The 25,384-nt window shown below is 70.8% G+C and overlaps 8 protein-coding genes across 8 annotated transcripts in view; 3 read left to right on the top strand and 5 right to left on the bottom strand.

Annotated features, from left to right (window-relative positions):
• Positions 1 to 982: 982 nt before the first annotated feature.
• Positions 983 to 2,512, bottom strand: AURANDRAFT_18360 (hypothetical protein; the record flags this gene model as incomplete). Its single annotated transcript, XM_009034210.1, has 1 exon — positions 983 to 2,512. One exon carries the CDS (start codon positions 2,510 to 2,512, stop codon positions 983 to 985), a length of 1,530 nt encoding a protein of 509 aa, XP_009032458.1.
• Positions 2,513 to 2,955: 443 nt separating this feature from the next.
• Positions 2,956 to 3,636, bottom strand: AURANDRAFT_5596 (hypothetical protein; the record flags this gene model as incomplete). Its single annotated transcript, XM_009033864.1, has 1 exon — positions 2,956 to 3,636. A coding segment is annotated over one exon (681 nt), but the record flags the coding sequence as incomplete, so codon positions are not given.
• A 669-nt stretch (positions 3,637 to 4,305) lies between these two features.
• Positions 4,306 to 5,472, top strand: AURANDRAFT_60908 (hypothetical protein; the record flags this gene model as incomplete). The annotated part of the gene is made up of 1 exon (XM_009034293.1): positions 4,306 to 5,472. One exon carries the CDS (start codon positions 4,306 to 4,308, stop codon positions 5,470 to 5,472), a length of 1,167 nt encoding a protein of 388 aa, XP_009032541.1.
• A 244-nt stretch (positions 5,473 to 5,716) lies between these two features.
• On the top strand, positions 5,717 to 7,072 carry AURANDRAFT_60907 (hypothetical protein; the record flags this gene model as incomplete). The annotated part of the gene is made up of 2 exons (XM_009034294.1): positions 5,717 to 6,404; positions 6,534 to 7,072. The coding sequence occupies 2 exons, from the start codon at positions 5,717 to 5,719 to the stop codon at positions 7,070 to 7,072; spliced, it is 1,227 nt and encodes a 408-aa protein (XP_009032542.1).
• Positions 7,073 to 8,842: 1,770 nt separating this feature from the next.
• Positions 8,843 to 13,037, bottom strand: AURANDRAFT_60906 (hypothetical protein; the record flags this gene model as incomplete). Its single annotated transcript, XM_009034209.1, has 2 exons — positions 8,843 to 10,606; positions 10,716 to 13,037. 2 exons carry the CDS (start codon positions 13,035 to 13,037, stop codon positions 8,843 to 8,845), a joined length of 4,086 nt encoding a protein of 1,361 aa, XP_009032457.1.
• A 1,453-nt stretch (positions 13,038 to 14,490) lies between these two features.
• AURANDRAFT_19379 (ubiquitin) lies at positions 14,491 to 15,243 on the top strand (the record flags this gene model as incomplete). The annotated part of the gene is made up of 1 exon (XM_009034295.1): positions 14,491 to 15,243. The coding sequence occupies one exon, from the start codon at positions 14,491 to 14,493 to the stop codon at positions 15,241 to 15,243; it is 753 nt and encodes a 250-aa protein (XP_009032543.1).
• Positions 15,244 to 22,311: 7,068 nt separating this feature from the next.
• AURANDRAFT_69617 (hypothetical protein) lies at positions 22,312 to 23,857 on the bottom strand (the record flags this gene model as incomplete). Its single annotated transcript, XM_009034208.1, has 2 exons — positions 22,312 to 23,228; positions 23,429 to 23,857. 2 exons carry the CDS (start codon positions 23,794 to 23,796, stop codon positions 22,346 to 22,348), a joined length of 1,251 nt encoding a protein of 416 aa, XP_009032456.1.
• A 1,028-nt stretch (positions 23,858 to 24,885) lies between these two features.
• Positions 24,886 to 25,384, bottom strand: part of AURANDRAFT_60904 (hypothetical protein) — a gene marked incomplete at both ends in the record, with an annotated part of 10,793 nt that continues 10,294 nt past the window's right edge. The window contains one exon of the mRNA XM_009034207.1: positions 24,886 to 25,257. Coding sequence (XP_009032455.1) covers positions 24,886 to 25,257 — 372 coding nt within the window. The remainder of the gene's footprint in view (positions 25,258 to 25,384) is intronic.

The raw sequence follows: 25,384 nt of genomic DNA, 5'->3' as shown, positions 1-25,384 counted from the left end.
GCGCCTACGCGGCGCTCCTCGCGGACCTCGCGGCGGACGCGCGGCCGCCCTGGCTCGCGGCCGCGTGGCCCCGCGCCGCGCCGCCGGCCGGCGTCCTCGTCGCGCACCTCGACTTCTGGCTCCAGCCGCGGCCGCTCGCGCGGCGAATCGACGGAGGCGCGCTGTCCTTGGAGGCGACGTGGACGCTCGCCGCGGGGCTCAACGCGCCGCCGGCCGGCCCGCCGCCGGCGCCGCAGCACCTGCGCGTCTACGGCAAGGGGTGTTTGGACCCTCACGACGCGGAGCGCGAGCGCGACTGGACCTGGGGCCACGGCGTGCGGGAGCTCGCGCTCGGCGCGCTCGCGGCGGCGAACGCGACGCTCTTCCCGACCTTCGCGCGGATCTGCGCGACGCACGCGGACCTCTTCTACGTGCCCCGGCGCGCCTTCGCCGCCGCGGCCGCCGGCTGCGCCGCGTTCCGCGCCGTGTCCCACGAGGTCGCTGTGCCGACGGTGCTCCGGGCCGTCGCCGCGCGGTTCCAACTTCGCGAGGATTTCCTGGACTGCTGGGGCTGCTCCCAGAGCTGGGCGAGCGACCCGAGCTTGGTCGCCGGTCGACTCTGCGGCCACAAGCTGGACCTGCGCGTCGCCCACGTCCGCGACTTCTGGCGGGACCTGCTGGACGCGCAGGCGCCGCGCGCGAAAGACGCGGCGCTCGAGGCGCGGATCGCGGCGCTCGACGCCGACCAGGGCGCGCGCGGGGACGCCGACTGGCGCGCCGTCGCGGCGCCGAAGCCCTGCTGCCGCGACCGCACGCACGGCTGCTGCCGCGTGCCGGGCCGCGGCCAGACCGCGTGCGCCTGCGTGGCGCGCGACCCGCCGCGGCCGCCGGGCGCGGCCACGTCCCGTTGTGGGGGAGCGGTCTCTTCCCGCGTGTCGAACGCGACGCGGGCCCTCGCGTATAACTACGTCCCGCCGTATATCTCCGCCTTACGAGTGCGCGCCTAGGGGAACATGCAGATGGGCGCGGCCTGCGTGCGGCCGAGGTCGGCCTTGTGGCCGAAGAGGTCGCGGATGTTCGCGATGCGGTACTTGATCATCGTCGGCCGCTCGAGGGAGAGGCCCCAGGCGATGACGCGGGCGTTGGGCGGGAAGCCCATGGGCGCGAGCATCTCCGGGCGGAACATGCCGCTGTTGCCGATCTCCGTCCACTTCTTGAGGTCCGGGTGGTAGCCGAAGACCTCCATGGACGGCTCCGTGTAGGGGTTGAACGCGGGCTTGAAGCGGAGCTGCGTGATGCCGATGGCCTCGAAGAAGGTGCGGATGACGCACTTGAGGTTGCCCAGGGACAGGTCGTAGTCGGCGATGAGGCCCTCGACCTGGTGGAACTCGCAGAGGTGCGTCGAATCCATCGTCTCGTTGCGGAAGACGCGGTCGATGGAGAAGTACTTGGCGGGCTTGAAGCCGCCGGGCTGGTTCGCCAGGGCGTGGAGCATGCGCGCGGACACGGCCGTCGTGTGGGTCCGCAGGAGGTTCTTGCGCGCCTCGCCCTCCTTGAAGTCGCACTTGTGGCCGATGGAGCCGGCGCCGCCGGAGACGTGCATCTCCTTGACGCGGTCGTAGTAGTCCGCCGGCCACTTCACCGTCTCCGCGGGCTCCTTGACGAAGAAGGTGTCGTGGGCGTCGCGCGCCGGGTGGCTCTGGGGCTGGAAGAGCGCGTCGAAGTTCCAGAACGACGACTCGACCCACTTGGCCGTCGGCATCTCCTCGAAGCCCATGCCCATGAGGATCTTCCGGAACTCGGCGCGCACCTTCAATAGAGGCTGGACGTAGCCGCCGCCCACGGGCGCGCCGACGGCGGCGTAATTGTAGTCCTTGAAGGAGGCCGTTTTCCACGAGCCGTCGCGGAGCATGTCCACCGTAAAATCCGCCTCCTTCTTCGTCCGCGTCGCCGCGTAGGACGCGCCCTTCGCGATGGCGAAGTGCTTCATCGTGTGGCGGGCCAGGAGCTTGCGGCGCATGAGCTGCTTCTCGACGTTGGCGTCGGCGAGCTTGTCGGGCGCGGAGCCCGGCGAGTCCGCGCCGACGAACGGCTCCAGCGCCGCGCGCGTCGCGTCCGCGACCCCCGCCTTGGCGACGGCGAGCACGGGCGCGCCGTCGGCGCCCTTGCCCTTGCTCAGCCACTTCTCGCGCATCGCGGCGCCGAGGCCGATCTTCGCGGCGTCCTTGCCGACGGCGGCCTCCAAGGACGAGAGCGGCAGCGACCCGCCCGCGGCGTCGACCGCGGCGTAGACGCGGTACTCGGGCGACCCGTCCTTGGCGATGCCGGCGCCCTCGTTCGTCGCGCAGAGCCAGGACGTCGACGCCTGGTCCATGGTCACGTAGCCGTCGGCCCAGAGGCTCTTGACGACGCCGAGGAGGGCCTGGTGGTCGACGCCCAGGGTCGCGCTCAGGGCGTAACTGTCGAGCGTCGCCGACGACCCGAGGGCCGCGAGGACCTTGGTCTCGACGTCGAGGGCGTCGAACGCGGCCATGGTGGCGCAAGGCGTCGAGACGGCGTCGGCGGCCTTGAGCTTGGCGAAGCGCCGGAGCTCGAGCTCGTATGTTGCAGCCGCGGTGCAATGGTGCCTCAGCTCCCGCACTCAACACGTCGACTCGCGGCGCGGTTATCGTACGAGGCGCCGCGGCCCTAGTGGCCGAGGCTGTCCGTGACGTCGACGGGCCGCTTCGCCGGCGGCGTGGCGTCGATCTTGATGGTCTGGCGCTTGACCTTGCCCGGCTTCTCGTCGAGGTTCGCCCACGCGCTCGGGAGCTTGATGTGGTGCGCGCGGCACTCGACGTCGATCTCCTCGCGCGTGATCTGCTCCACGGGGTGGACGACGCGGTCGAAGCGCTCCTTGAAGTGGTTGATGGTCTCCGCGTTGGCGAGGTACTCGGCGTCGCGCCGCTCCGAGTCGACGAGGAACTTGCCGCGGAAGCCGACCGCGTCGCGCGGGCCCACGGGCCGGAGCTCGTCGTCGAGGCGGTAGACGAGGGGGATCCCCGTGGGGATCTCGATCTCGCGGATCTGGTCCGGCGGGATGGAGTCCAGGTGCTGCACGAGGACCCGGAGCACGTTGTTGTGCGCGCACACGAGCACGCGCTTCCCCCGGCGGATCGACGGCGCGATGCGGTCGACCCAGTAGGGCAAAACCCGGCTCTGGCACATGCGCAGCGACTCGCCCCGCGGGTGGACGTCGCCGAGGTCGTGGTAGCGCCGGTCGCGGCCCGTCCAGAACGGGTGGTCCGGACGCATCTCGATGGGCACCTTGTCGTAGCCTCGGCGGAACTTCTGCAGCAGCTCCGTGCCCATCTGGGCCTCGACCTCCGCCTTCGACATGCCCGTCAACGCGCCGTAGTGGCGCTCGTTGAGGCGCCAGCTCCGCTTGACGACGATCCAGTGCTGGTCGCACGAGTGCATGACGGACCAGAGCGTCCGCGTCGCGCGCTTCAGCAGCGACGTGTGCGCCTCGTCGAACTCGAAGCCGTGGCGCTTGAGCATGATGCCCGCGTGGATGGCCTCACTCCGGCCCTGCTCGCTCAGATCGACGTCGACCCAGCCCGTGAAGCGCTTCGACGCGTTCCATTCGCTCTGGCCGTGCCGTAGCAGCACGAGCTGGGACACGGGGCGCGCGCCCGGGGCGCCCCCGGGGGGGCGGCGCCGGAGCAGCGCGTGGCGGAGCATCGGTTTTTGGGCGGCGCGGAGGTCACGCGACTAACATCTTCTTGACGAGCACGTCGGTGCCGACGAGGACGACGAAATCTTGACGAGGACCGAGGACTGGTTTGGAGGTGCCGCGGCAACACGAGCTGCTGTATCTCCCACTTGCACATTTTGGGGTGTGCGAATCGGGGCAGCCATAGCATGGAGGCCGTCGAAGGAGGCTACCAGCGGGCCCCGGCCTCCCCGGACGAGGGCGTCGACGTCGCGTCGCGGCCGTCCTACGCCCGCCGCGCCGCCGCCGCGGGCGTGCTCGTCGCCGGCGCGCTGCTCGCGTCCGGCGCCGTCGCGCGCGGGTCGACCTTGAGCGTGGACGCGACGACGGAGCTGGGGTCGCTCAAGTCGGCGTATTGCAATTTGACGATCAGCAAGCAGACCTGGTCCGTGAGCGACCCGACGTCCGCCGCCGACTTTTTGTACAAGTACTTCCCCGTGGAGTGCGAGACGGACGGCGGCTTCACGGACTACAGCCTCTGCCACCACAGCCAGGGCGAGTGCGGCTCCTACGTGCGCCTCGCCCTCAACGGCACGAACGAGGGCGAGCACGTGCCCTGCTTCGGCCTCCACATGGTCAACGCCAAGGACCGCCCCGCGGGCAACGTCAGCGTCTCCGAGGTCGAGACGCACTTCGACGCGCGGTTGACGGACATGTCGACCTACGACCCCTTCATGGACATCTCCATGATGTTCTACGCGAACTCCCTCCAGACCTACGTCGAGGCCTTCGAGCGCGACGGCATCCCCTACATGCTGCTGAAGTGGCGCGACAACTCCGGTTCCAATATCATCGACGACTGCGCGGACACGGCGACGTCCGCGTCCAGCGTGTCGTCGGACTGCACGGAGGGCTCCGTCTTCTTCTCCTTGATCGTCCACGTGCCCCACACGCAGATCAACTTCGAGCTCGTGTCGTCGCTCGCGCCGGAGACGGCGGGCGGCAACGCGAACGTCACGGACGCGAAGGAGCGCAACGGCGCGTCGGAGCGGCCCATCTTCGAGGACCCGACGGTGCGCATGTCCCACATCGCGTTGAGCTTCGCCGGGTCCGCGCCGCCGGGGTCCGACGACCTCGTGCCGCTGGCCATCTCCGAGGCGACGTCCGACATGGCGACGGTGACGGAGTACTACACGACGATTTTGTCCGCGGACGTCGACTACGACTCGGAGGACTCCGACGACACCATCGACGGCTACACGATGAAGATCTTCCGCCTCCCGGGCGCGCCCATGCCCGTCAAGGTCGTCCAGCGCCACGTCGAGTCGAACTACGCGTTCGGCGTCACGGAGCTCGAGGTCGCCAAGAACAGCGCCCACAAGGAGTCCTACGAGTCGCCCATCTGCGGCTTCGACCAGTACATGGACAACCACTTCGACCTCACGCAGTACGACTACCCCGTCGACGAGTGGACGACGCGCCTCTCGGACTACGGCTACAAGTGGCACTGCAACCGCGTCGGCTTCGGCTCCCTCGACATCTACGCGACCAAGCCCTCCGGCGACGTCATCCAGCTCGACGGCTACCTCACGGACCCGGGCATCGACTACATGCTCAACCTCGGCTGCTACAACGTCTCCAACGTGCTCTTCCACATGTGCTCCCAGGGCAAGTGCTCCTGGAAATCCGAGAACTACTCGCCGGGCGACTCCACCGACGACCCGGAGGACGCGTCCTCATCCTCGACGGACGCGTCCTCCGCGACGACCGCGACGACCGTGCCCCAGCGCAAGCTCTAGACCCGACGCGCGGCGCGCGGCGCCCTCCCCCCCACTGTACTACGCTCCTCCGCGGACGCCGCCCGGGGGACGCCGCCGCGTCGACGCACGCGAGTCGCGGCGACGGTGTCGTTCAGGGGTCCACCGCGACGAGCAACGGAGCTTTGCTTTTTTTTAAAGATTTTTTACTGCGACTGCAATTTGAACCGAGTCGACCCGTGCCTTTTATGTGCCTTTTATGCTGATAGGCGGGCTGCGGTCGACGATGGCTTCGCGCCTCGCGTGGGGGGTCCTTTGCGCCTGCGCGCTCGCCGAGGACGCGCGGCCGCCGCCGGACGACCCGTCGCGGCGGCGGCCCGACCGCAACGGCGCCTGCGCCGCCCCGGGCACCTGCACGCCGCCCGCGGGCTACGCCCACGCGCGCGTCGCGCCCGTGTCGCCGCGGCGCCAGTGGGTCGACGCCGAGGGCGTCTTCGGCGGCGCGTCGGCGATCCAGGCCATCGCGCTCTCCTACGGCGTCTACGTGTCCCAGGGCGTCGCGCGGCGGGCCGCGGCCGACGGCGGCGGCCACGGGAGCCCCAAACTCGGCTACGAGATCCTGCACACGAACGTCGCGGGCGCGCTCGACAAGTTAAGGTTTCAATACGAGGTGTATGATGGTCCTACCTACCCCCAGTGGCGGTCCTACCTCCTCTGGCTCAAGCGGCGCCTCGCCGCCGGCGCGCCCGTGCTGTGGTTCCCGATGCGCGCGGGCGGCGAGCACGACGCCTACGGCCTCGCGAACGCGACCTACGACGTCGTCCAGCCCGTTTTCGGTATCTATTCCCAGTACCCCCTGGCCGACGCGTCGGAGGTCTTCGACGACGACGTGCTCGCGCACGGCTCGGGCAAGGGCAGGACAAGAGAGCGAAATTCCCAACTTCAAAGGCTCCTTTCTCGGCCGTTTTCCACTCGTTTCGGCTGATTTTTGGACGAGCGATCATCTCTCGGAACGGTCTCGAAGCGTGGATGTTTTTTCTCGTGACGCGCGCGCGCGGAACACTCACGTTGAAGCGACGTTTAATCTCTCTTGTCCTGCCCAGGCTCGGGCAAGGCGCCCGACGGGTCCGCGAACCTCGGCTACTACCGCCGCTTCGACACGCTCGTGGACACCCTCTACCTGCGGGGCAACTGCTCCAAAGCCGACGACAAGCGCGGCGAGGCCTACCCCTGCCTCGACGTCGCCTACGACTTCGGCGTGGCGATCTCGGGCAACGCCGCGGGCCCGTCGCTGCCCGTGTCCCTCGCGCTGGACAAGGACTACGAGCCGGACACGGACGTCGGCGACGTCGCGGCGCTGGAGCTCAGCGCGACGGTGACCGTGCGCGACGTGCGCCTCAACGGCCGCTACGTCCTCTTCCGCTTCGACAAGGGCAACTCCGCGGTGCCGTCGCAGTCGAAGGACTACTTCGACGCCGCGGACTGGGCGCTGTCCTTCGCCGTCGCGGGGCCCAACGGCACGAACGCGACGGTGGCCTACGCGTGGGAGGATCCCCACAAGATCCTCTCGAACACGACCGTCGCCTACCGCTGCGTACCGGACACCCGGAAGCACGCCGCGCCGGGCCTCGCGCGGCTCTGATGTCTTCTAAAGTCGGTGTTTATGTGTTACGCTAGGCATGCGACTGGAAGTCGGCTTGCGCCTGGAGGAAGCCGGGGCCGCCGGGGGCGAACAGTTGCTCCATGATTCTTTCGGCTCGCTTTGGAACGCCGTCGGCGTATTGTTGATGCAGCATATGGCTGAGCGCGCGGACGTCCAGCTGCAAAACGGCTTGGATCGCGTGGACCTGTTCCAATTGAAGCGAAAGGGGGAGCTTTTCGAAGAGCTTGAGCGCTTCCCATATCGTGGCGAGGCTCTGGTCGTCTCGACAAAGCTTGGCGATGAGCGCCGCGTGCGGCGCTAAAACTTGCGACCCGGGCAGTTCCTGCATACATTCCAGACAGCAGCTTCTGACCCTCAGATAATATTCGTCACAGGGTTTGTTGAGTGTCTCCTTGAGTGCCATCACGATGAGCGGTAAGTGTCTCTCGAGCATGTGTGGCCCAATTCGGCGAAGCGTACCTAACGCCCTCACCTGCAGGGCCCAGGCACTCTCCCGTTCGAACGGGTCCGCGACGCAACCCGCGATCGCCGCTGCATAAGGTTCAAGGGAGTGCGGCTCGAGCCGTGAGAGCGTTTCGATGGCTGCCAAACGCACTTCTAGATCCGAATCCATGAGAAGCATTGAGATCTTTCGTGCGTGCGCTAACAACAGAGGCGTCTCAAAATTCTGAAGCGCGCACATCGCGCACGCACGAACGCTCGCAATTGGATCATTGATGCCGTCTAAGACGATCTTTCTACACGTCCTGTCACGCAAAACCGGGTCTAAGGCCTCGAGCACACAAAGTGCGTTGCCGCGAATGTTCGGGTGATCGTGCGTACCCATGACCGAGAGCATCGGAACGACAACCATCTCCTGCGTCTGAAGCTCGAGCTCCCCGAGGACCTCTACAAAGCAATCGCGAGCGGCCCAGCGTTGCGCAGTGCACAGATTAGCCATCAGATCGGACGCATGCGACGCCAGCACGTCAGGGTCGAGTGACTGTAGAAGCCGAGTGATTCTATCGTGGCTGTCGTAGTGATCCTCGTAGTTCATATCGGGATCGCCGAGGTACATGATGAGCGTGCCCGCGTGCTCTTCCAATACAGCCGGGCCGAGATGCTTCAAAATTTTGGACGCCTCGAAAGGATACTCGAATCCGTGAGGATTCGGTGATCCAAGGCACTCAACGATCCCTTCCGGTCCAGCGGCACCGACGACGAACTTGACCCATGTGCTCAACGGCGCCTCGGGGCCGGGTGTGGCTGGCACGCTTTCGTGGCTGAGGCTACCCAAGATCGAATCCATATACGGCGCGCACAACTCCGACGCCGCTCCCGTCCCCGCAGGCCAAAGCGCGTCGACCAGCCGCTGAGCCGCCGCGCGGTCCTTACGGTCGTAGCTCGACACGTGCTCCATGATGTCGGCAAGACGTGCAATAATGTGTTGTCGCGCGCCGAGCCGCTCGCTCTCGGTGGCGTCGCTAGCGAAAGCGCTCGTGTCGAGGAGATCGTGCATCGTACCAGCTGGATCATCGCTGAGTTGACCGAGCAACAGCTGGACATCACTGGGCCACTCGCCTGCGCCACTGGCCGACATGGGGTGTTGTATATTTTGTGCCCTGACCGCCGCAGGTCGCGCGGCTCGATTGGGCGCGCTCTCCGCACGGGCGACCCGCCCTCGCACGACGAGCGTCGCCGAATCTCAGAAATCGCCACAAAAATTTCGTCAAAAGCCCTATGCACCGTTATGTCACCCCAGGGCTCCGTTCACTCGGCCGGCTTCGAGGCGCCCTCGTCCGGCACGCGGCTCGCGGCCGCGGGCGCGGGCTTCGAGACGCCCGCGTCCTCGAGCCGGCTCGCGACGGCGACGGCGGCGGCGATCTCGCGGCCGATGGCGTCCGCGGGGCCCGCGGCCTTGCCGCAGCAGAGCGAGACGGCGGCGACCCGCCGGCGGGGCACGGCGAAGGCGACGCGGACGTCGGTGCCGCCGATCGTCGTCACGCACGCCTTGGACCGGTGGCCGTCGCCGACGAAGGCCACGCCCGCCAACAGTTCCCGGCCGACGCCCGCGAGCCAGTCGGCGGTCGCGGCGTCGCCCTCCGTCGCGAGCCACGCGTCGATGGCCTCGGACCCGGGGTCCTCGGCCATGGGGTCGTTCGGCCCGCCGCCGATCTTGACGAACCAGCCGCCGCCGAGGTCCTCGTATCGCACGGGCGGCAAAACATAAACGCTCGCGGCCTCGACGCGGCTCTGCTCGTCCGCACCGCCGCCGTCCGCAGACGCCAGCTCGAAGCAGTACTTGATCGTCGGCATGGAGCGCGACAGCTCGGCCGCCGTCGCCTCGGACACCTCCAGCAGCGCGACGGTCCGCCGCGACACCACCACGCCGTCCAAACCGCCCGCGAGGGTCCGCGTGTGCGCGCCCGCGCAGATCACGCACCGGTCCGCCAGCACGTCCTCGCCCGCGTCCGTCGCCACGCGCACGCCCTCCCAGGTCTGCGACACCTCGACCGCGACGCCCGCCAAAACCTCGAGCTTCCCCGGGTGCGCCCGCGCCGCCGCCGCGAGCTGCGCGCGGATCATCGCGTCGGGGTCGATCCAGCCCGCCGCGCCGTCCACGCACGCGGCGCCGCAGCCCTCGCGCGGCGCGAGGAACGGGTACCGCGACGCCGCGTCGCCGAGCCGCTCGAGCGCGGCGCCCGCGCGCTCCGCGGCGCGCGCGGCGCGCGCGACGAAGGCCTCCGGCCCCAGCACGAGCGCGCCGCTGTTCGTGAAGAACGGCACGCCGCTCGCGGCCTCGAGGGCCGGGAACGCCGCGAGGGCCGCGGCGTTGCGCCGGCTCCAGACCTCGTCGCCCTCGGCGTCCGCGGCGCGGATGAGGCGCGCGCCGTCGTGGTGCGAGCCCCGCCGCCGCGTCGCCGCGCTCGCCGCGCCGTCGAGCACGACGACCGACGCCGCGCCGAGCTCGAGCAGGTGGCGCGCCGCGGCCGAGCCCAAAGGGCCCGCGCCGACCACGCAGACGGCGCCGAGGGTGTCGCATTCCGTGACCGTGCTGAGCCGGCGGGTCCTGGTCACGATCTCCGCGGTTGTGCACTCCGGCCCGGCGATCGCGGGCTTGCTCGCGGCAGTGCGCGCCTCGGGCGCCGGCGCTGCGGCCTTGGCGGCCTCGGCGGCCTCCTCCACCGCTGCGGCCTCCTCCGCCGCTGCGGCCTTGGCGGCCTCGGCGGCCAATTTCCGCCGCTCCTTCCGGTTCAGCTCCATCACGATTCTCGAGGTGCACTCCGGCCCGGCGATCGCGGGCTTGCTCGCGGCGGCGAGCGCGCGCGCCTCGGGCGCCGGCGCCTCGGGCGCTGGCGCTGCGGGCGCTGGCGCTGCGGCCTTGGCGGCCTTGGCGGCCGCTGTGGCCTCGGCTTTGGCGTCGGCCGCGGCCTTCGCTTCCGCGGCTTTGGCGTCGGCGGCGGCTTTGGCCTCCGCTGCAGCCTCCTCAGCCGCTGCGGCCTTGGCGGCCTCGGCGGCCAGTCGGCGCCGCTCCTTCCGGTTCAGCTCCATATCGATTCGCCACACTGTGTGCAGGTTGCCCTTCAAGCAGAGGAGGACTCCGTCAGTAAAGAGAATTTTACCCGAGGAGGCTCCGCGCGACGGCCGCCGCGGCGTCCTGCGCGACGCCGGCGCCGTCGCCCTCGGGCTCGCGCTTCCAGGCGAGGCGCTCCGCCCGGAGCGCGCCGTCGCCGTCGCCGTTCGAGAAGAGGAGGCACCCGTCGCCCGCGGGCGACGCGAGGGGCAGCGCGACGTCGCCGCGCCGCCTCGGCGCGTCGACGCGGCGCCACTGTCCCGCCGCCGCGTCGAGGGCGTGGCAGTCGAGCCAGCAGTGGCCCGCCAGATCGTACCACGCGCGGTCGCGCTCGCCGTCGTTGCCCCCGAAGCAGAGGAGCACCTTGCCCGCGCGGAAGAAGGCCGCGTCGAAGCGCCGCTTCGCGTGGCGCTCGTCGCCGGCCTCGGGCGCCGGCGGCGCGTCGACGAGGGACCGCGCGCGCGCGATCGCCGGCGCGGGCCGGCCGCCGCCGTCCGATAAATCGAGCGACACCGCCGCGACGCCGCCGTCGCCCGCGAGGTACAAATCCAGGCCGTTGTCCCGCCGCGCGGCCTCGAGCAAGGAGCAGCGCCAGAGCGCGAAGGCCGTGCCCCGCGTCGGCACGCGCTGCGACACGGCGACGGGCGGCCCGGCGAGCGCGGCGCCGTAGCCGACGCCGAAGACCCAGGGCCCGTTCGACGAGCCGTCGTCGTCGCGCCACGCCGGCGGCCGCCGCACGGCCGCGGGGTCCACGGCGCAGCGCGACCAGGCCCAGGCCGCGGGCTCGCTCAGCGAGCCGGCGTCGAGGACCCAGACGTCCGTGAGCGTGCCGCCCGGCGCGTCGAGGCGCAAGCCGCCGGCGACGACGAGCGAGGCGCCCGCGGCGCAGGTGCAGTGGCACGCGCGCGCGGGCGGCACGGGGCCGCCGTCGCCGACCGCGACCCAGCCGTCGCCCGCCGCCGGGTGGCCCAACCCGTCGAGGGCGAGCGCGAAGCAGTCGGGCACGGGCTCGCCGTCGAAGCGCTGGCCCCCGAGCTTCACGGCGACCTCGCCGCGCGGCCCCCCGAGCACGTCCAACGAATGGTGCACGGTCGGCCACATGTCCGCGTGGGGCCTCACTTCCCGCGCGGTCACGTAGACCTCGCCCTCGAGCTCGTCGCGGCAGACGACGTAGGCGAGCGCCGTGCGCGCCAAATCCACCAACCCCCCGTGGACGAGCAGCGCGTGCGTCGACGAGCCGCCGCGGCGGAGCGACCGCAGGTCGACGTGCGACCGCGGGCCCATGGAGCCCCGCGCGAGCTTGCCGCCGCGGAGCGTCTCCGCGCCCGCGCGGAAGCAGTCCTCGAGCACCAAGATGCCGTCGCCGCCGCCGTGGATCGCGCACCCGAAGGGCTGACCGTCGGACCAGCGGAACGCGACCGCCGCGGACCCCCTACCGAGCGATACGCCGTCGCAGTCCACGTCCAGCGGCGCCCAGGCCAACGCGTTTCCGAGGTCGCGACACCCCGCGCCGTAGGCCGTGCGGCCGCCCGCGACGGCGTCGCCGCCGAAGCGCGCCGCGAAGAGCCGCGGCCACCGCGGCGCGCACCGCGCGCGCGCGCCGCGGAACGATATTTCGAAGCGCGCGAGCGACGCGCCGTCGAGGAAGGCGTAGACGTGGAGCTCGAGCACCTCGCTCAGCGCGAAGAGCCGGTCGCCGCCGCGGTTCGCCGCGGGCGCGGCGTCGCGCGCGGGCGGCTCCGGGAAGTCGTCCTCCTCGAAGTCCTCGCAGACGTGCGGCGGCCCGCGCTTCCTGCGGCCCTCGTCGGGGCTCGCCCCCGTGCAGCCCGGCACGGCGCAGTGGTCGTCGCCCTGCTGCCAGGGCAGCGCGTCGCCCCGCCGCCGCGGCTCGTCGAGCGCCGCGACCTGCTTCTTCAGTTCCTCGATCTCGTCGTAGAAAGCGTCCGCGGGCGTCAGTTCGCAGGGCCGGTAGTGGTGGGACACGACCTCGTCGTAGGTCTTGCCCTCCTCGCCGCCGACGCACATCATGAAACGCATCATCGCCTCCGTGGACTGGAGCGCCGGGTCGCCGCCGCCCTCGCTCTCGCCGTCGTCGCTGTCCTCGCCCATGAAGTGGAAGGGGTCGCTCCCGCGCCGCTCGGGCCTTCGGCCGCCCTCGGCCAATTTCGCCGACGTCACCTGGCGCCGCCACTGGCTGCTCGCGTTGAAGATGGGCACGGGGTCCCGGCCGCCGACCTGCTCGAGGTCCCCGAAGTCGGCGCTCTCGTACATCCGCGGGCTGGCGTCGTCGCCGAGGTCCAGCGCCGCGTGGGGCTCGCAGGGCTCCACGCTCTCGTCGTCCGTGTCCACGGCGATGTCGGCGCAGGAGCTGGGGTGGGCCCAGGACGCCATGGCGTTTGGACGGGAGCAACAGCCTTGGCAGCCCAGCCTGCTTTGGGGCTGCATGTTGAAACTCAACAAAAACGGTGCCCTCCACTCAGCACCCTGTCCGGTCTCTGAGAGCGGCTTACAGGGGCCTGCGCAGGTCGGCTAGCTCATGGTGCGCGCACCGTGTGCCGTGTGCGGCGCTGAGGAGGCTCCGTTTAAATGTGACCGCTGCTTTGGCGTCCGCTACTGCGGGCCCGAGTGCTTCGAGAGCGACACCTGCTTGAAAAAGGTCGCCTACCATCGATCCGCCGCCGCGCTCTGCGAGGCGCCGCGGGAGGCGAACGACGTCGAGGAGGCCCTCGGGTTACGCGTCGCCGGCCTCGAAGCGGAGGTCGCGCGGCTGACGACGGCCACGGCGTCCGCCGCGGGCGACGGCAGCGACGTGCGCCGCGTCGATCCGAAATGCCGCGCGCTGTTCATGCTCGGCGATCCCGTCGGCGTCACGCGCAGCCCGATCATCTTTCCGCTCGCCGTCCAGCGGCTCCGCGCCAGCGGCGCCGACGTCGGCGACGCCGTCCTGCTGCCGCTCGACGTGCCCGGCGACGCCCTCGACGCGCTCGTCGCCGGCCTCGTCGCCGCGCGCAACGTCGACGGCTTCATCGTCACGAAGCCGCACAAGGAGGCGATCCTGCGGAGCTGCACGCACGTCACGCCGGAGGCGCGCGCCGTCGGCTGCGCGAACGTCGTGCGCGTGCTTCGGCTGCGCGAGGGGGCGGCCGTCCAAATCGTCGGCACGAACATGGACGGTCCGGGGTTCCTCGACGGCTTCGAGGCCGCGCACGGCGCGGTCGACGGCAAGAGCTGCCTCGTCGTCGGCGCGGGCGGCGCCGCGCGGGCCGTCGCGCACAGCCTCGCGCGGGCCTCCGCCCGCGTCATGGTCGTCAATCGGACGCGCCGGCGCGCCGAGGCGCTCGCGGCGGACATCGAGGGCGTCGCGGTCGGCAACATGCCGGAGTCGTTCGCCGGCTTCGACGTCGTCGTCCAGTGCACGAACTGCGGCCACGAGCCGGACGACGACCGGCCCGTCCCCTTCGAGCTCCTGCGACCGCCGCTCATCTGCGCCGAGGTCATCCACACGCCGCGCGTGACGCCGTTCCTCGCAGCCGCGGCGGCGAACGGCTGCGCCGTCCACGACGGCGCGCGCATGCTCGACGCGCAGATCGACAAGATCGCCCGGTTCCTCCTGCTGGACCGAGGCGACCTCGCTTTGGACGATCTAACGCGCCTCGACGCGCCCGAACCTGGGCCCGAACCCGAGCCCGGCGCCGACTCCGCGGAGCAGGCGCGCGCGCGCGCGGCGCCCGAGTACTTCACGCGGGACCAGCTCGACGCGCTCGGCGTGGCCGCGACGTGCTGCGCGGTCGACGGCGAGGCGTCGTGGTCGCCCCACCGACAGCGTTGGCCTCGGCGTGGCCAGATGCAGATCTTCATCAAGACGCTCACGGGCAAGATCATCACGCTCGACGTCGACCCGCCCGACACGATCGCCAACGTGAAGCAGAAGATCGAGGACAAGGAGGGCATCCCGCCGGACCGGCAGCGCTTGATCTTCTGTGGCAGGCAGCTCGAGGACGGCCCCACGCTCATCGACTACAACATCCAGAAGCAGTCGACGCTCCACCTCGTCCTCCGCCTCGGCGGCCCCCCGCAGATTTTCGTCAAGACCCTCACGGGCAAGACGATCACGCTCGACGTCGAGCCGTCCGACACGATCGGCAACGTGAAGCAGAAGATCCAGGACAAGGAGGGCATCCCGTCGGACCAGCAGCGCTTGATCTTCAAGGGCAAGCAGTTCGAGGACGGTCGCACGCTCAGCGACTGCAGTATCCTGAATTACTCGACGCTCCACCTCGTGCTCCGCTTGTTGAAGGAACCCGAGCGCGAACCGGAATCGGAACCCGAACCTGAGTCTGAGCTCGAGCAGATCGTCGTCAAGACGCTCACGGGCAAGACCATCACGCTCGTCGTCGAGCCCAGCGACACGATCGGCAACGTGAAGCAGAAGATCCAGGACAAGGAGGGCATCCCGCCGGACCAGCAGCGCTTGATCTTCAAGGGCAAGCAGTTCGAGGACGGCCTCACGCTCAGCGACTGCAATATCCCAAACAAGTCGACGTTCCACCTCGTGCTCCGCCGCCGGCCGCCTCCGCCTCTTGCCGACCTAAGTTGAATGACAGGGTGCTGATCTCAAATAGCATGGTTATGGGAGAGCTCCTAATCTCGAGTGACGGAGAGACATGGCAGCACCACGCTGCCTAGAAAAACCCGGGCTTGACCTCCGACTCCGCGGCCGGCGACTCGAGGCAGAGCTCCCGCTTGGCGTCGAAGCCGTCCTTCTCCGGGGAGAAATAATGGTGGTGCGGGAGGATCTCGGGCTTCTGCGCTCGGTTGAGGAGGCAGCCGATAACAGCGAGCGACGCCACGAAGACGATGACGGACGTCGCGACGACCTTGGAGACGCACGTGTCGCATTTGCGCGGCCTGTCCGACGACGACGACGACGAGGACTGCGGCCCGTCGCCGCCGTACGGATGATCGTCCAGCGGCGTGGGCGCGTACGATGGAGCGTACGTCGCGTACGTCCGAGTCGGCGTGTATCCCGTGACGGGCAGCCCCAGTGACGTCGGCCCCGTCGTGGGCGCCGCTATCGCATCGTCGGCCGGGTCGTCGAGGAGCGCCGCAGCCGACGCGCGGTCGACGGCGCGGCCGACGACGACGAGGATGAAGGCCTTGCCGAATTGCATTGTCGCGTAATGCGTTGTTGGTTGCGGAATCGCACATCATTCCTGCGCTCTTCCCGGACCGCGGAGCACGGAAATAAATGCAAAGTGAGATTTTACAAAGCGCGCTTCGGGCTGCCGCAAAAATATTATTGTCGACGATGATGCGGCCGAGGCCACCGCGGAGCGGCGGGCTGGCGCAGCGGAGCCCGTGCTGGCGCAGCGCGTTCCGGCTCGCGTTCGTCGCCGTCCTCGGCGTCAACTGTTTCGTGCTATTCCGGCTGCACTCGAAGCGCCAGGCGGTCGTCGACGTCGTCGTCAAACACGATCCGCCGGCGGCGGCGCCCGCGGCCGCGGCGCCAATGGAAGCCACGACGCCGGCGGCGCCGCGCCGCGCGACGCCCGCGCGCGCGACGCCCGCGCCGACGGCGACGCCCGAGACGCCCGCGCCGACGCCCGCGCCGACGCCCGCGCCGCGCCCGCGCCGACGCCCGCGCCGACCGCGCCGTCGAGGACGCCCGCGCCGTCGGCGGCGCCGTCGGCGGCGCCGAAGCCGCGGCCGCGGCGCGAGATCTCGCGGCTCGAGACGGGCCACGCCGTCAACTCGACGATCGACGCGCGCCACGCCGAGGCCAACGCGCAGGCGGCCGGCGGCAGCGTGCGCTGCGCCGCGAAGACGGCGGCCGGCGGCCTCTTCGCCGGCGTGCACGTCCTCGTCACGGGCCTGAGCCGGAGCGGGTCGACGTGGCAGTACAACGCCGTCAAGCAGATCCTCGAGCGGGGCGTCGCGGCCGCGCGGTCGGCGGGCCGCGCGGAGGCCGGCGCCGACGACGACTGGGCCGTCGTCGGCGCCCACGCCGACGGCGACTCCGCGGCCTTCGACGGCTGCCTCGCGGCCCGCGTCTGCGTGCTCAAGACCCACATCTTCGTGCCGCGGCTCTTGGCGCGCGTCGACGTCGTGCTCTAGCAGCCATCGCGACGTCCGCGACGTCGTCCTGAGCTCCATGCTCATGTTCGGCGCCTGCTTCGCGCCGACGGGCGCGACGCGCACGCAGCGCGCCCACGGCGTCGCCCTGCGGTTCCAGCAGTACGCGCACTGGGCGCCCTACGTCTGCTACGACGGGAAGTACGAGCGCATGAAGGCCAACTACACGGCCGAGGTCGAGCGCCTCGCGGCCGTCGCGCTGCGCGGCTTCCCCGACGCGTCCGTCGACGCCGGCGCCGTCGTCGACGCCGTCGACGCCCTCTCGAGGGCGAAGCCGTCGAAATGCGCCGTCGGCAAGCGCCAGGGCCGCGGGTCCAAGCCGCGGGAGTGCTGGGACGCCAAGAGCGGCTTCGCGGCGAAGCACGTCCACGCGGCGACGTCGGCGCCCCGCGCCTACGCGAAGAAGGTCGTCCTCGACGAGGTGCAGCGCCGCGTGCCGCGCTGCGACGTCTTCCTCGCGCTCCGGCGCGTCACCGAGGGCTTCGGCGGGTGGCTCGCGGCCCACGGCTACGACGACGGAAACGACGGCCTCGAGGAGCGCGACGCCGCCGCGGAGCTGGCCCTGCGGGACGCGTCCCTCGAGGTCGTCAACACGACGGACGCGGACGGCGACGACGCGCCCGCGCGGCGCCGCCGGCTCCTCGCGGCGCCGCGCGCGGCGCGGCCCCGCTGGGGCAACGCCTTCGTCGACTCGTTGCCGGAGCGCGACGCCGTCATGGACGCCTCGGGCGCCCCGCCGACGGGCGGCACGCCCGTGGGCTTCCCGCGCTTCGTCCACGTCGTGAACCCGTTCGCGCGGTCGAAGCCGCACGGCGCGACGACGATCGGCGGCGCGGCCGTCGACGAGGACGCGCTGAGCCACCTGGCGCTGTCCAAGGCCTGGCGCGTCGCGCGCTGGTGCGGCATCGGCGTCGAGATCGCCGCGGCCGCGCGCGAGGGCGACCGCGAGCTGGAGGCGCTCACGGGCCGGTGGCCGACGCGGCGCGCGTGCGTGCTGCGCAACGGCCTCGACGTCGAGAACGGCATGCGCCTGCCGCTCCTCGGTGACCTGCTCGAGTGCGCGCGGCTCACGCCGACGGACGCGCACTACGTCGTTTTGACGAACCCCGACATCCTCGTGCACCCGCACTTTTACGTGCACCTCCAGCAGCTGGTTTTGGACGAGCGGCTGCCGTTGCGCACGGCCTGGTCCGTGACGCGGCGCCAGGTCGCGCCCCGCGACTTCGCCGACGTCGACGCCATCTTCAAGCAGGCCGGCGAGGCGCACCTGGGGCACGACGCGTTGATATTTCCCCGCGACTGGCTCGACCGCCTCGACGCGAGCCAATTGGTGCCCGGCTTCTCGCCCTGGGGCGGCGCCTTCATGGCCATGCTCGCCCACGTCGGCCGCGCCGTCGTGTTGGGGGACAAGCGGTGGACGTTCCACCTCGCGGGCGACGGCGCGCCCGACGGCGCCAAAAAGGCCGAGGCGAAGAAACTCGCCAGGGAGGCGCTCCTCCAGAAGCGCACGGAGGTCTGCGAGAACGCGCCGGGCACGTTCTACAACGCCCTCGAGAGCGCCAAGGCCCTGAGCCGCACGCTCGGCGAGCCCGTGACTTCCCGGTGCTGCTGCGGCGTCGAAACGGCCGCGGCGCCCCACGGCACGATCAAGCTCCCGGCGCCGTCGTCGTCCTACGCGTTGGACTTCTTCAGCGGGCCGAAGAAGCCCAAGATCAAGGCGTTGGGCATCCAGTCCTACCAGTACCTGTGGGACCGGCTCGGAGCGGACGTCGGCCTCTCGCGGTGCGCGGCGCTCCCGGGCATCCAGGTGCTGCCCCCGGCGCAGATCAAGGCCGCCGTCGACGGCTGGTGCGCGACCAATAACGTGACCTGCCCCGCGCGCCGGAACAACAGCGACTGCGCGCGCGCGGCCGCGCGGCCCGACTTCGAGCGCGAATCGCGCGAGGACGCGCGGACGAACGGCGCCGCGCTCACCGTCTTCGTGGCCTACGAAAAGCTGCCGACGCCCTACGAGGGCGGCCACGTGCGCACGCGCCAGCTGCTATCGTGGCTCTGCGCCGCGGGGCACCGGGTCTTACTGGCGCACCGCGACGTCAAGAAACGCGTCGCCAAGTTCGACCCCGAGCCCGCGGCCGTCGTCAAGGACCTGAACATCGCCCACTGCGACGACAGCAACTTTGCTGTGTTTGCCCTCGACGAGACGATGGAAGGCGTGTCGGCGCAAAAGCTCGCGCGGCAGCGCGTCGATATCGTGGTCGCGACGACGTGGTTCTACCGCCTGTCCGCGCCGCCCATCCCCGCCCTCGTCATCCCGCTGGCGAAGCAGCTCGGCGACATCCGGCGGCGCAAGATCCCCGTCGTGCTGACGTCCGACGACGTCCAGCACGAGCGCGCGCGCGCCGTCGGCGCCGCGCGCGGCGACGACGCGGCCTACTGGCGCTTCGTGCGCGAGGCCGAGCGGGCCTTCTACGGCCACGCGGACGTCGCGGCCGTGTTGGCCATCTCCGACGAGGACCGCGACGCCTTCGCGGCGCTGCGGGCCGCGCCGCGCGACGCGGACGCGGACGCCGTCTGCGACAAGTTCCCCGGCGGCGACTTCGTGCGGTCCGCGCGCCGCGGCGCGCCGGACCTCGGCGTGCTGCCCTACCGCGCGAAGATCGACGGCGGCACGGCCAAGGACGGCTGGACGGCCCACGGCGATAGCTTCGGGCGCCGCGCGGACGTGGCGTTCGTCGGCGGGGGCACCTTCGCGAATCGTTTGGCCGTCCAGTGGCTCCTGCGCCACGCGCTCCCGGCGCTCCACGCGCTGAGCGACGCCGACGGCGGCTGTGCGGACCTGCGGGCGGCGAAGCTGCTCTTGATCGGCTCCGCGCAGTGGGCCGACGAGGCGCGCGCGGCGTGTGATGATGCCTTAGCGAAGCGGAGCGGCGCCGCGCGGCTTTTGTGCGCGCCCGACGTCTTCGCGAGCGGGCGCCCCGCGGGCGGCAACATGCGCAAGCGGCCGCCCCACGCGTCGCCGGGCGTGTCGGCGCCGGGGCGCGTCGACGACGTGTCGGCCGCGCTCCGGCGGTCGAGGCTCTTCGTCGCGCCGGCCGTCGTCGCGTCGGGCATCTCGACGAAGGTCTGGCTCGCGCTGGAGCACGGGTTGCCCGTGGCGACGACGCGCGACGGCGCGCGCGGGCTCGGGAGCGACGCGCTCGCCGCGTTCCGGCGCCGCGCGGCGCCGTTCGTTCCGCTGGACGTCGACGGCGGCAAGCTCGACGCGGCGGCGGCCGCGCGCTTCGCGCCCGCGGCGGCGGCGGCCTACTGCAACGCGACGGCCTGGCGCGACGCGGCGCTCGCGGCGCTCGCGGCGGCGAAGGACCTCGAGAGCCGCGCGCCGTGGTCGGGCGCCGCGGGGCCTTTGGGGGACCTGTTCTCGGACCCGCCGCCCCTGGCCTGCGAGGCGCCGCCGCCGGCGACGCCGCGGAGCCGCGACGATGCCGACGCGGAGAGCCTCGTCGGCGCGCTCCGGCGCGCCTTCGACGGCGGCCTCGCCGCGAAGCGCGGCGACTGCCGGTCGCTCATGCGCGCGTCGTTTCCGTAACGCGAGGAGGAACATTGCCTGCGCCTAGAGAGGACACCGCCTCTGCATCGGTTGTGCAGGCCTCTGTGCACACAAAAAACTTTAGGCGACGTCCTCGACGGCGACGTCGGGCCTCCCGCACTGGGCCGCGAGCGCGGCCTCGAGGTGGTGCTCCTTGCGCGCGGCGATGTAGGCCTCGATGAACTGGGCCCGGTCGCCGCCGGTCCAGGCGTCGAGGAGCGCGAGCGATGTGGCGTCCGCGGCTTTCGACCGCGCGGCGGCGCCCGCGGCCGCGTCGCCCGCCGGATCCGACGACGCGAAGCGGGCCGCGTCCGCCCTCGCGGCGTCGTAGGCCGCGAGCGCGTCCCGGAGGTCGTCGGCGGCGGTTTGTGCGTCCCTTTGCGCCGCGTCGGCGTCGTCGGCGGCGGCCAGCGCCGCGCGGGCCGCCGCGAGGTTCGACGCGCGGAGCTCGCCGCGGAGGCCCACCATCGACGCCAGCACGGCCACGCGGTCCACGGCCGCCTCGAGGGCCTCCGGGTCCGCGACGAGCGCGTCGAGCTGCGCGTCGTCCAGGCCGTCGAAGAGCTCGGGGAAGTCGCCGGGGATCTCGGGCACGGGCGCGTGGTCGCGCGGCCCGTCGCGCGCCGGCGCCGGCGCGCTCGCGAGCGACCGCTGCGCCGCGAGGTCGGCGACGGTGCGCTCGTTGGCGACGAGCGACGCGTGGCTCTCGAGCGCGTCGACGACGGCGACGACGACGTCCGCGAGCTTCGACTTGGCGCCCCAGTGCGCGAGCGCGGGGCTCCGGACCTGGCTGTACTTGTCGACGAGCTCGTGCTCGTAGGGCTGCATGAGCTGGAGCACGGGCCGCTCGCCGGGGAACTTGGGCGGCAGGAAGACGCGCATCATGCCCAGGCCCTTGACGCTCACGTCGATCATGGACCCGTCGCTCGCGGCGACGCGCGCGCTGTTGCCCAGGGCGCTCAATAACTCCTTGGACTGGGCCTCGCGGTCGTTGCCGCCGCCGAAGAGGCCGAAGACCATGGTCGCGTAGAGAGCTGTCGAAAGCGGTGTGGCGCTAATGCGGCGGCGGCTCGGTTCGAGCCGTGCGGGCGCGCGCGGCGGAGGCGCTTGGTCGAGGCGGGCTCCTCGAGCTTTTTGGGGGCGTCCAGTGCGGCTAACTTGCTGCTTCGTTGAAGGGGCTGCGGGTCGGCATGGACGATGTCGATGACTTAGAGAGACTCTTGTGCAATGCCGCCTACAGCGGAGACCTTTCGGAGGTTCGCAGGCTCGTCGCGCGCGGCGCGGACGTCAACAGTCGTGATCCTAGACCCGGCCATGGGGGCCGAACCGCCTTACATCTCGCTGTACCATACCATCCAACAATGGTTGAGTGCTTGCTACAAAATGGAGCGTCGACAAGCGTTTTCGACCAAGATGGTCATCTGCCGCTGCACACAGCAGCGATGCGTCATGCTGATACTAAAACTCTCGAGCTTCTGCTGGCGGCGCCGGACATTGATGTCAACGCGAAGTCCAGGTTTGGACGCACTCCATTACATTTGGTATGCCTTGGACTCAGGACTGTTTCACCTATTGAAATAAAACGGCGATTCTTATCAAATCTCAACCTTCTCATCGAAGCAGGAGCCGACGTCGACGCAGTCACCAACGCGAGGCTGAGCGCCCTCGACATTGCTCTTGGTCATGGCCTCCGCGAAGCCGTCAAAATCCTGCTCCGCGCTGGCGCAAAGAATCCCACGGAGTTTCCTCCAGTGCGCAGGCCCAAGAACGAAGCCACCCTCGCTGTATACGATCGCGTCAAAGCCGCCGGCGACTGGAAGGCCTACGCGCGGAAGCACCAGCGCGTCCTCACCGGCCTCGTGCGCAAGTGCGCGCAGCGGCTCCCCGACGACGCCGCGCGCCACGTCGTGGGCTTCTGGACCCCGCCCGGCGGCTACTACATGTGCTAACTAAGAGTTAGACGGCCACGCCCCACAGAAAGTCACTTCGTCTTCTTCAGGTCCGCCTGGCGGGACGCCTCCTGGATGTCGATCTTCGCCTGGGACTGCTTCGCGATGCCGAAGAGGGACGCGGACTTGGCGTAGGTCGGGAGCCAGTGCTCCCGGAACCAGGCGATGGTCTCCGTCCAGCCCTCCTCGTAGGCGATGATGGGCTTGAACTTGAGGTCGCGCTCCGCGTTCGCGATGTCGAACCAGCGGTGCATGACCAGCACGCGGACGTTGAAGAGGTTGAGCTTGAGCGTCGTGCCCAAGATCCAGCCGATGACCTCGCAGACGGCGGCGATGGGCGTGAGGAACCAGGTCGGGTAGTGGAACTTGGCCCAGAGCGACGAGAAGCCCATGCCGACGACCGCGCGGTCGAGCTCCTTCCAGAAGAGGAGGTACTGCTCGCCGCCGGGGTGCGTCGTGCCGTCCGTGCAGATGTAGAAGTTGCCCAGCGCCGGCGACTTGGGCACGAGCGCGCGCTCGGCGATGATGAGGCCGTGGCAGTAGTTGTCGACGTGCGTGAAGCAGATGCGGTTGTAGCCCGGGCCGAAGACGCGGAGGCGGCCGTTGCCCGCGTTCTCCAGCAAATTCGGCAGGAAGAGGTTGTCGCGGGGGCCGTAGACCTGGTGCGGCGCCACGGACACCGTCAGCAGGTCGTCGCAGCACGCCTTCGAGACCTCGAGCTCCGCGGCGGCCTTCGTGCCCGCGTACTCCTGGAGGTAGCTGGGCAGGGGCAGGGACGGCATCTCGTCCTCGCGCAGCCCGTCGACGTCGGCGCCCGTGAAGCGCGTCGACGGCGACGACGAGAAGACGAGCTTGGGCACGCCGTGCTTCTTGCACGCGCGGAGCACGTTGAGCGTGCCCTCGTAGTTCACGCGCCTGGGCAGGACAAGGGTGATTCAACGTCGCTTCAACGTGAGTGTTCCGCGCGCGCGCGTTACGGAAAACACATCCACGCTTCGAGACCGTTCCGAGAGATGATCGCTCGTCCAAAAATCAGCCGAAACGAGTGGAAAACGGCCTAGAAAGGAGCCTTTGAAGTTGGGAATTTCGCTCTCTTGTCCTGCCCTGTCACGCGCGTGTAGAGCGGCTTCGGGTGGAAGGGCCCGACGGCGGCGGCGTTGTGCCAGACGCAGTCGGCGCCCTCGAGCGCGGCGGCGACCTTGGCCTCATCCGTGATGTCGCAGACGCGCCACTCGATGTTCGGGTGGCGCCACGCGTCCTTCGGGGCCGGCACGATGTCCAGCGAGATGACCTTCGCCGCGCCGCGCTCGACGAGCATCTCCACGAGGCGCTGGCCGACGAAGCCCGTGCCGCCCGTGACGACGCAGGTCTTGGGCACCGGCGGGTAGGACCGCTTCGACGCCGCGATCTGCAGCGGGCTCGAGTTCGGCGAGATGGGGCTCGCGCCGCCGGCGACGCCGTTCTTCGACCGCGTCGTCACCATGGTCCGGGCGGAGCAGCGCGCTCGTCGCGGCAGCGAGCAGCAAGAGGCGCGACGTTTTGGTGGGCGCGGCGTCGTCGATGCGTGGTGGCAAGAGCCGAGCGAGGGGTCGGTCGTGCAGCATCTGTGCAGCTCACTGGCTTGGTTGAAGGGGCTGCCGAGCATGATGAGCTAAAAATGCGCGGCCGCGGGCCTCGATCGCTCGTTGCGACGGGCTGAACGCATGCTGCGACGGCTCTGGGCCCTGGCCGCCGCTGCGCTTGCGACGGACCCGCCGCTCTACTACTACTGGCACGTGCCCAAGACCGGCGGCGTGTCGTTCAGCGGCGACCTCGTCAACCAGTTCGGCCTCGTGTCCTGCTTCGGCCGCCAGGTGAAGAAGGCCTACGACAATACGACCTGGGCCATGCTCCACGGCAAGTGCGACTTCGGCAACACCGAGGGCGGCTACGCGGCGCGGACGCGGGTCTTCCCGCGGCCGCCGCGGCCGCTGCTCCTCGCGCGCGAGCCCCTCGCGCACGTCGTCAGCCAGTTCAGCCACTGCCAGCTCGCCAGCGACCTGAAGAAGTGGGGCCATAAAAGGGCCAGCCTCGAGGACTGGGTGGAGGCGTGGCGCGGCGCGGCCTACGGCGACTCGGCGCGGGCGCGGGCGAAGGCCTTCGAAGCCGCCAAGTCGATCTGCCACTTCAATCCCATAAACATGCAAGCCCGCAAGCTCTGCGACCGCTACGACCACGAGTCGGCCTTCGGCGGCGCCAAGCGGCCCATCGACGACGACGCGTGTCTGCGCGACGCGCTCGGAACCGTCGCGGCCGCGTGGCACGTGGGCGTGCTCGAGGCCTACGACGCGGGCCTGTGCGTGCTGGGGCTGCGCAAGAACGGCAAGCCCCACAAGCACTGCGCCTGCGCGTCGCCGACGTCGAGCTGGGGGGAGAAGGCGACGCACCATACCCACTCCTCCGCGAACCGGCCGAGCGACCGCGTCGCGGCCGCGGTCGCGAACCTCACGGCCGCGGACGCCGCGGTCTACGCCGCGGCCCGCGCGCGCTTCGAACGCGACCGCGCGGCCTTCGACGCGACGTGCCACGGCACTTAAGACGCGTGGGCGAGGCGGTCCAGGAAGGGCGTCGACTCGACCTGGTGGGGCATCGAGAGCGCGGGCAGGTCGCAGAGGCGCGTCGACGGGCTCCCGGGCTTCGGCGGCGGCGGCGGCGGCGTGCGCGACTCGTCGAAGTCGGAGATGCACCGCGGGCTGATCTTGCGCCGCGCGCCGCGCGGCGCCGCGGCCGCCGCGGGCTCGCCGGGCTCGGTGACGCAGCGGAGCGGCCGCCGCGGCGCGGCCATGGGCAGCCGCTCGCCGCCGGCGAGCTTGGCGCCCGCGTTGCGCGCCGGCGTCGTCGCCGCGGGCGCCGGGGGCTCCGCGGGCTTCGCGGTCTCCGCGCGAGGGGGCCTCGCGTTCTCCGCCTCTGGCGCCGGGGGGCCCGCGGGCGACGCGGACCGCGCGCGGCGCGCCGGGCCCCGCGCGCGCGGCGGCGCCGTCCCGGGGGGCGACACGTCGGCGCGGGCGGCGGCGTTCCGCGGCGACGCGGAG

Source organism: Aureococcus anophagefferens (genome assembly GCF_000186865.1).
Source record: "Aureococcus anophagefferens unplaced genomic scaffold AURANscaffold_1, whole genome shotgun sequence".
In the NCBI taxonomy this organism is placed as follows: Eukaryota; class Pelagophyceae; order Pelagomonadales; family Pelagomonadaceae; genus Aureococcus; species Aureococcus anophagefferens.
This window is presented reverse-complemented; position numbering and strand designations above follow the sequence as displayed.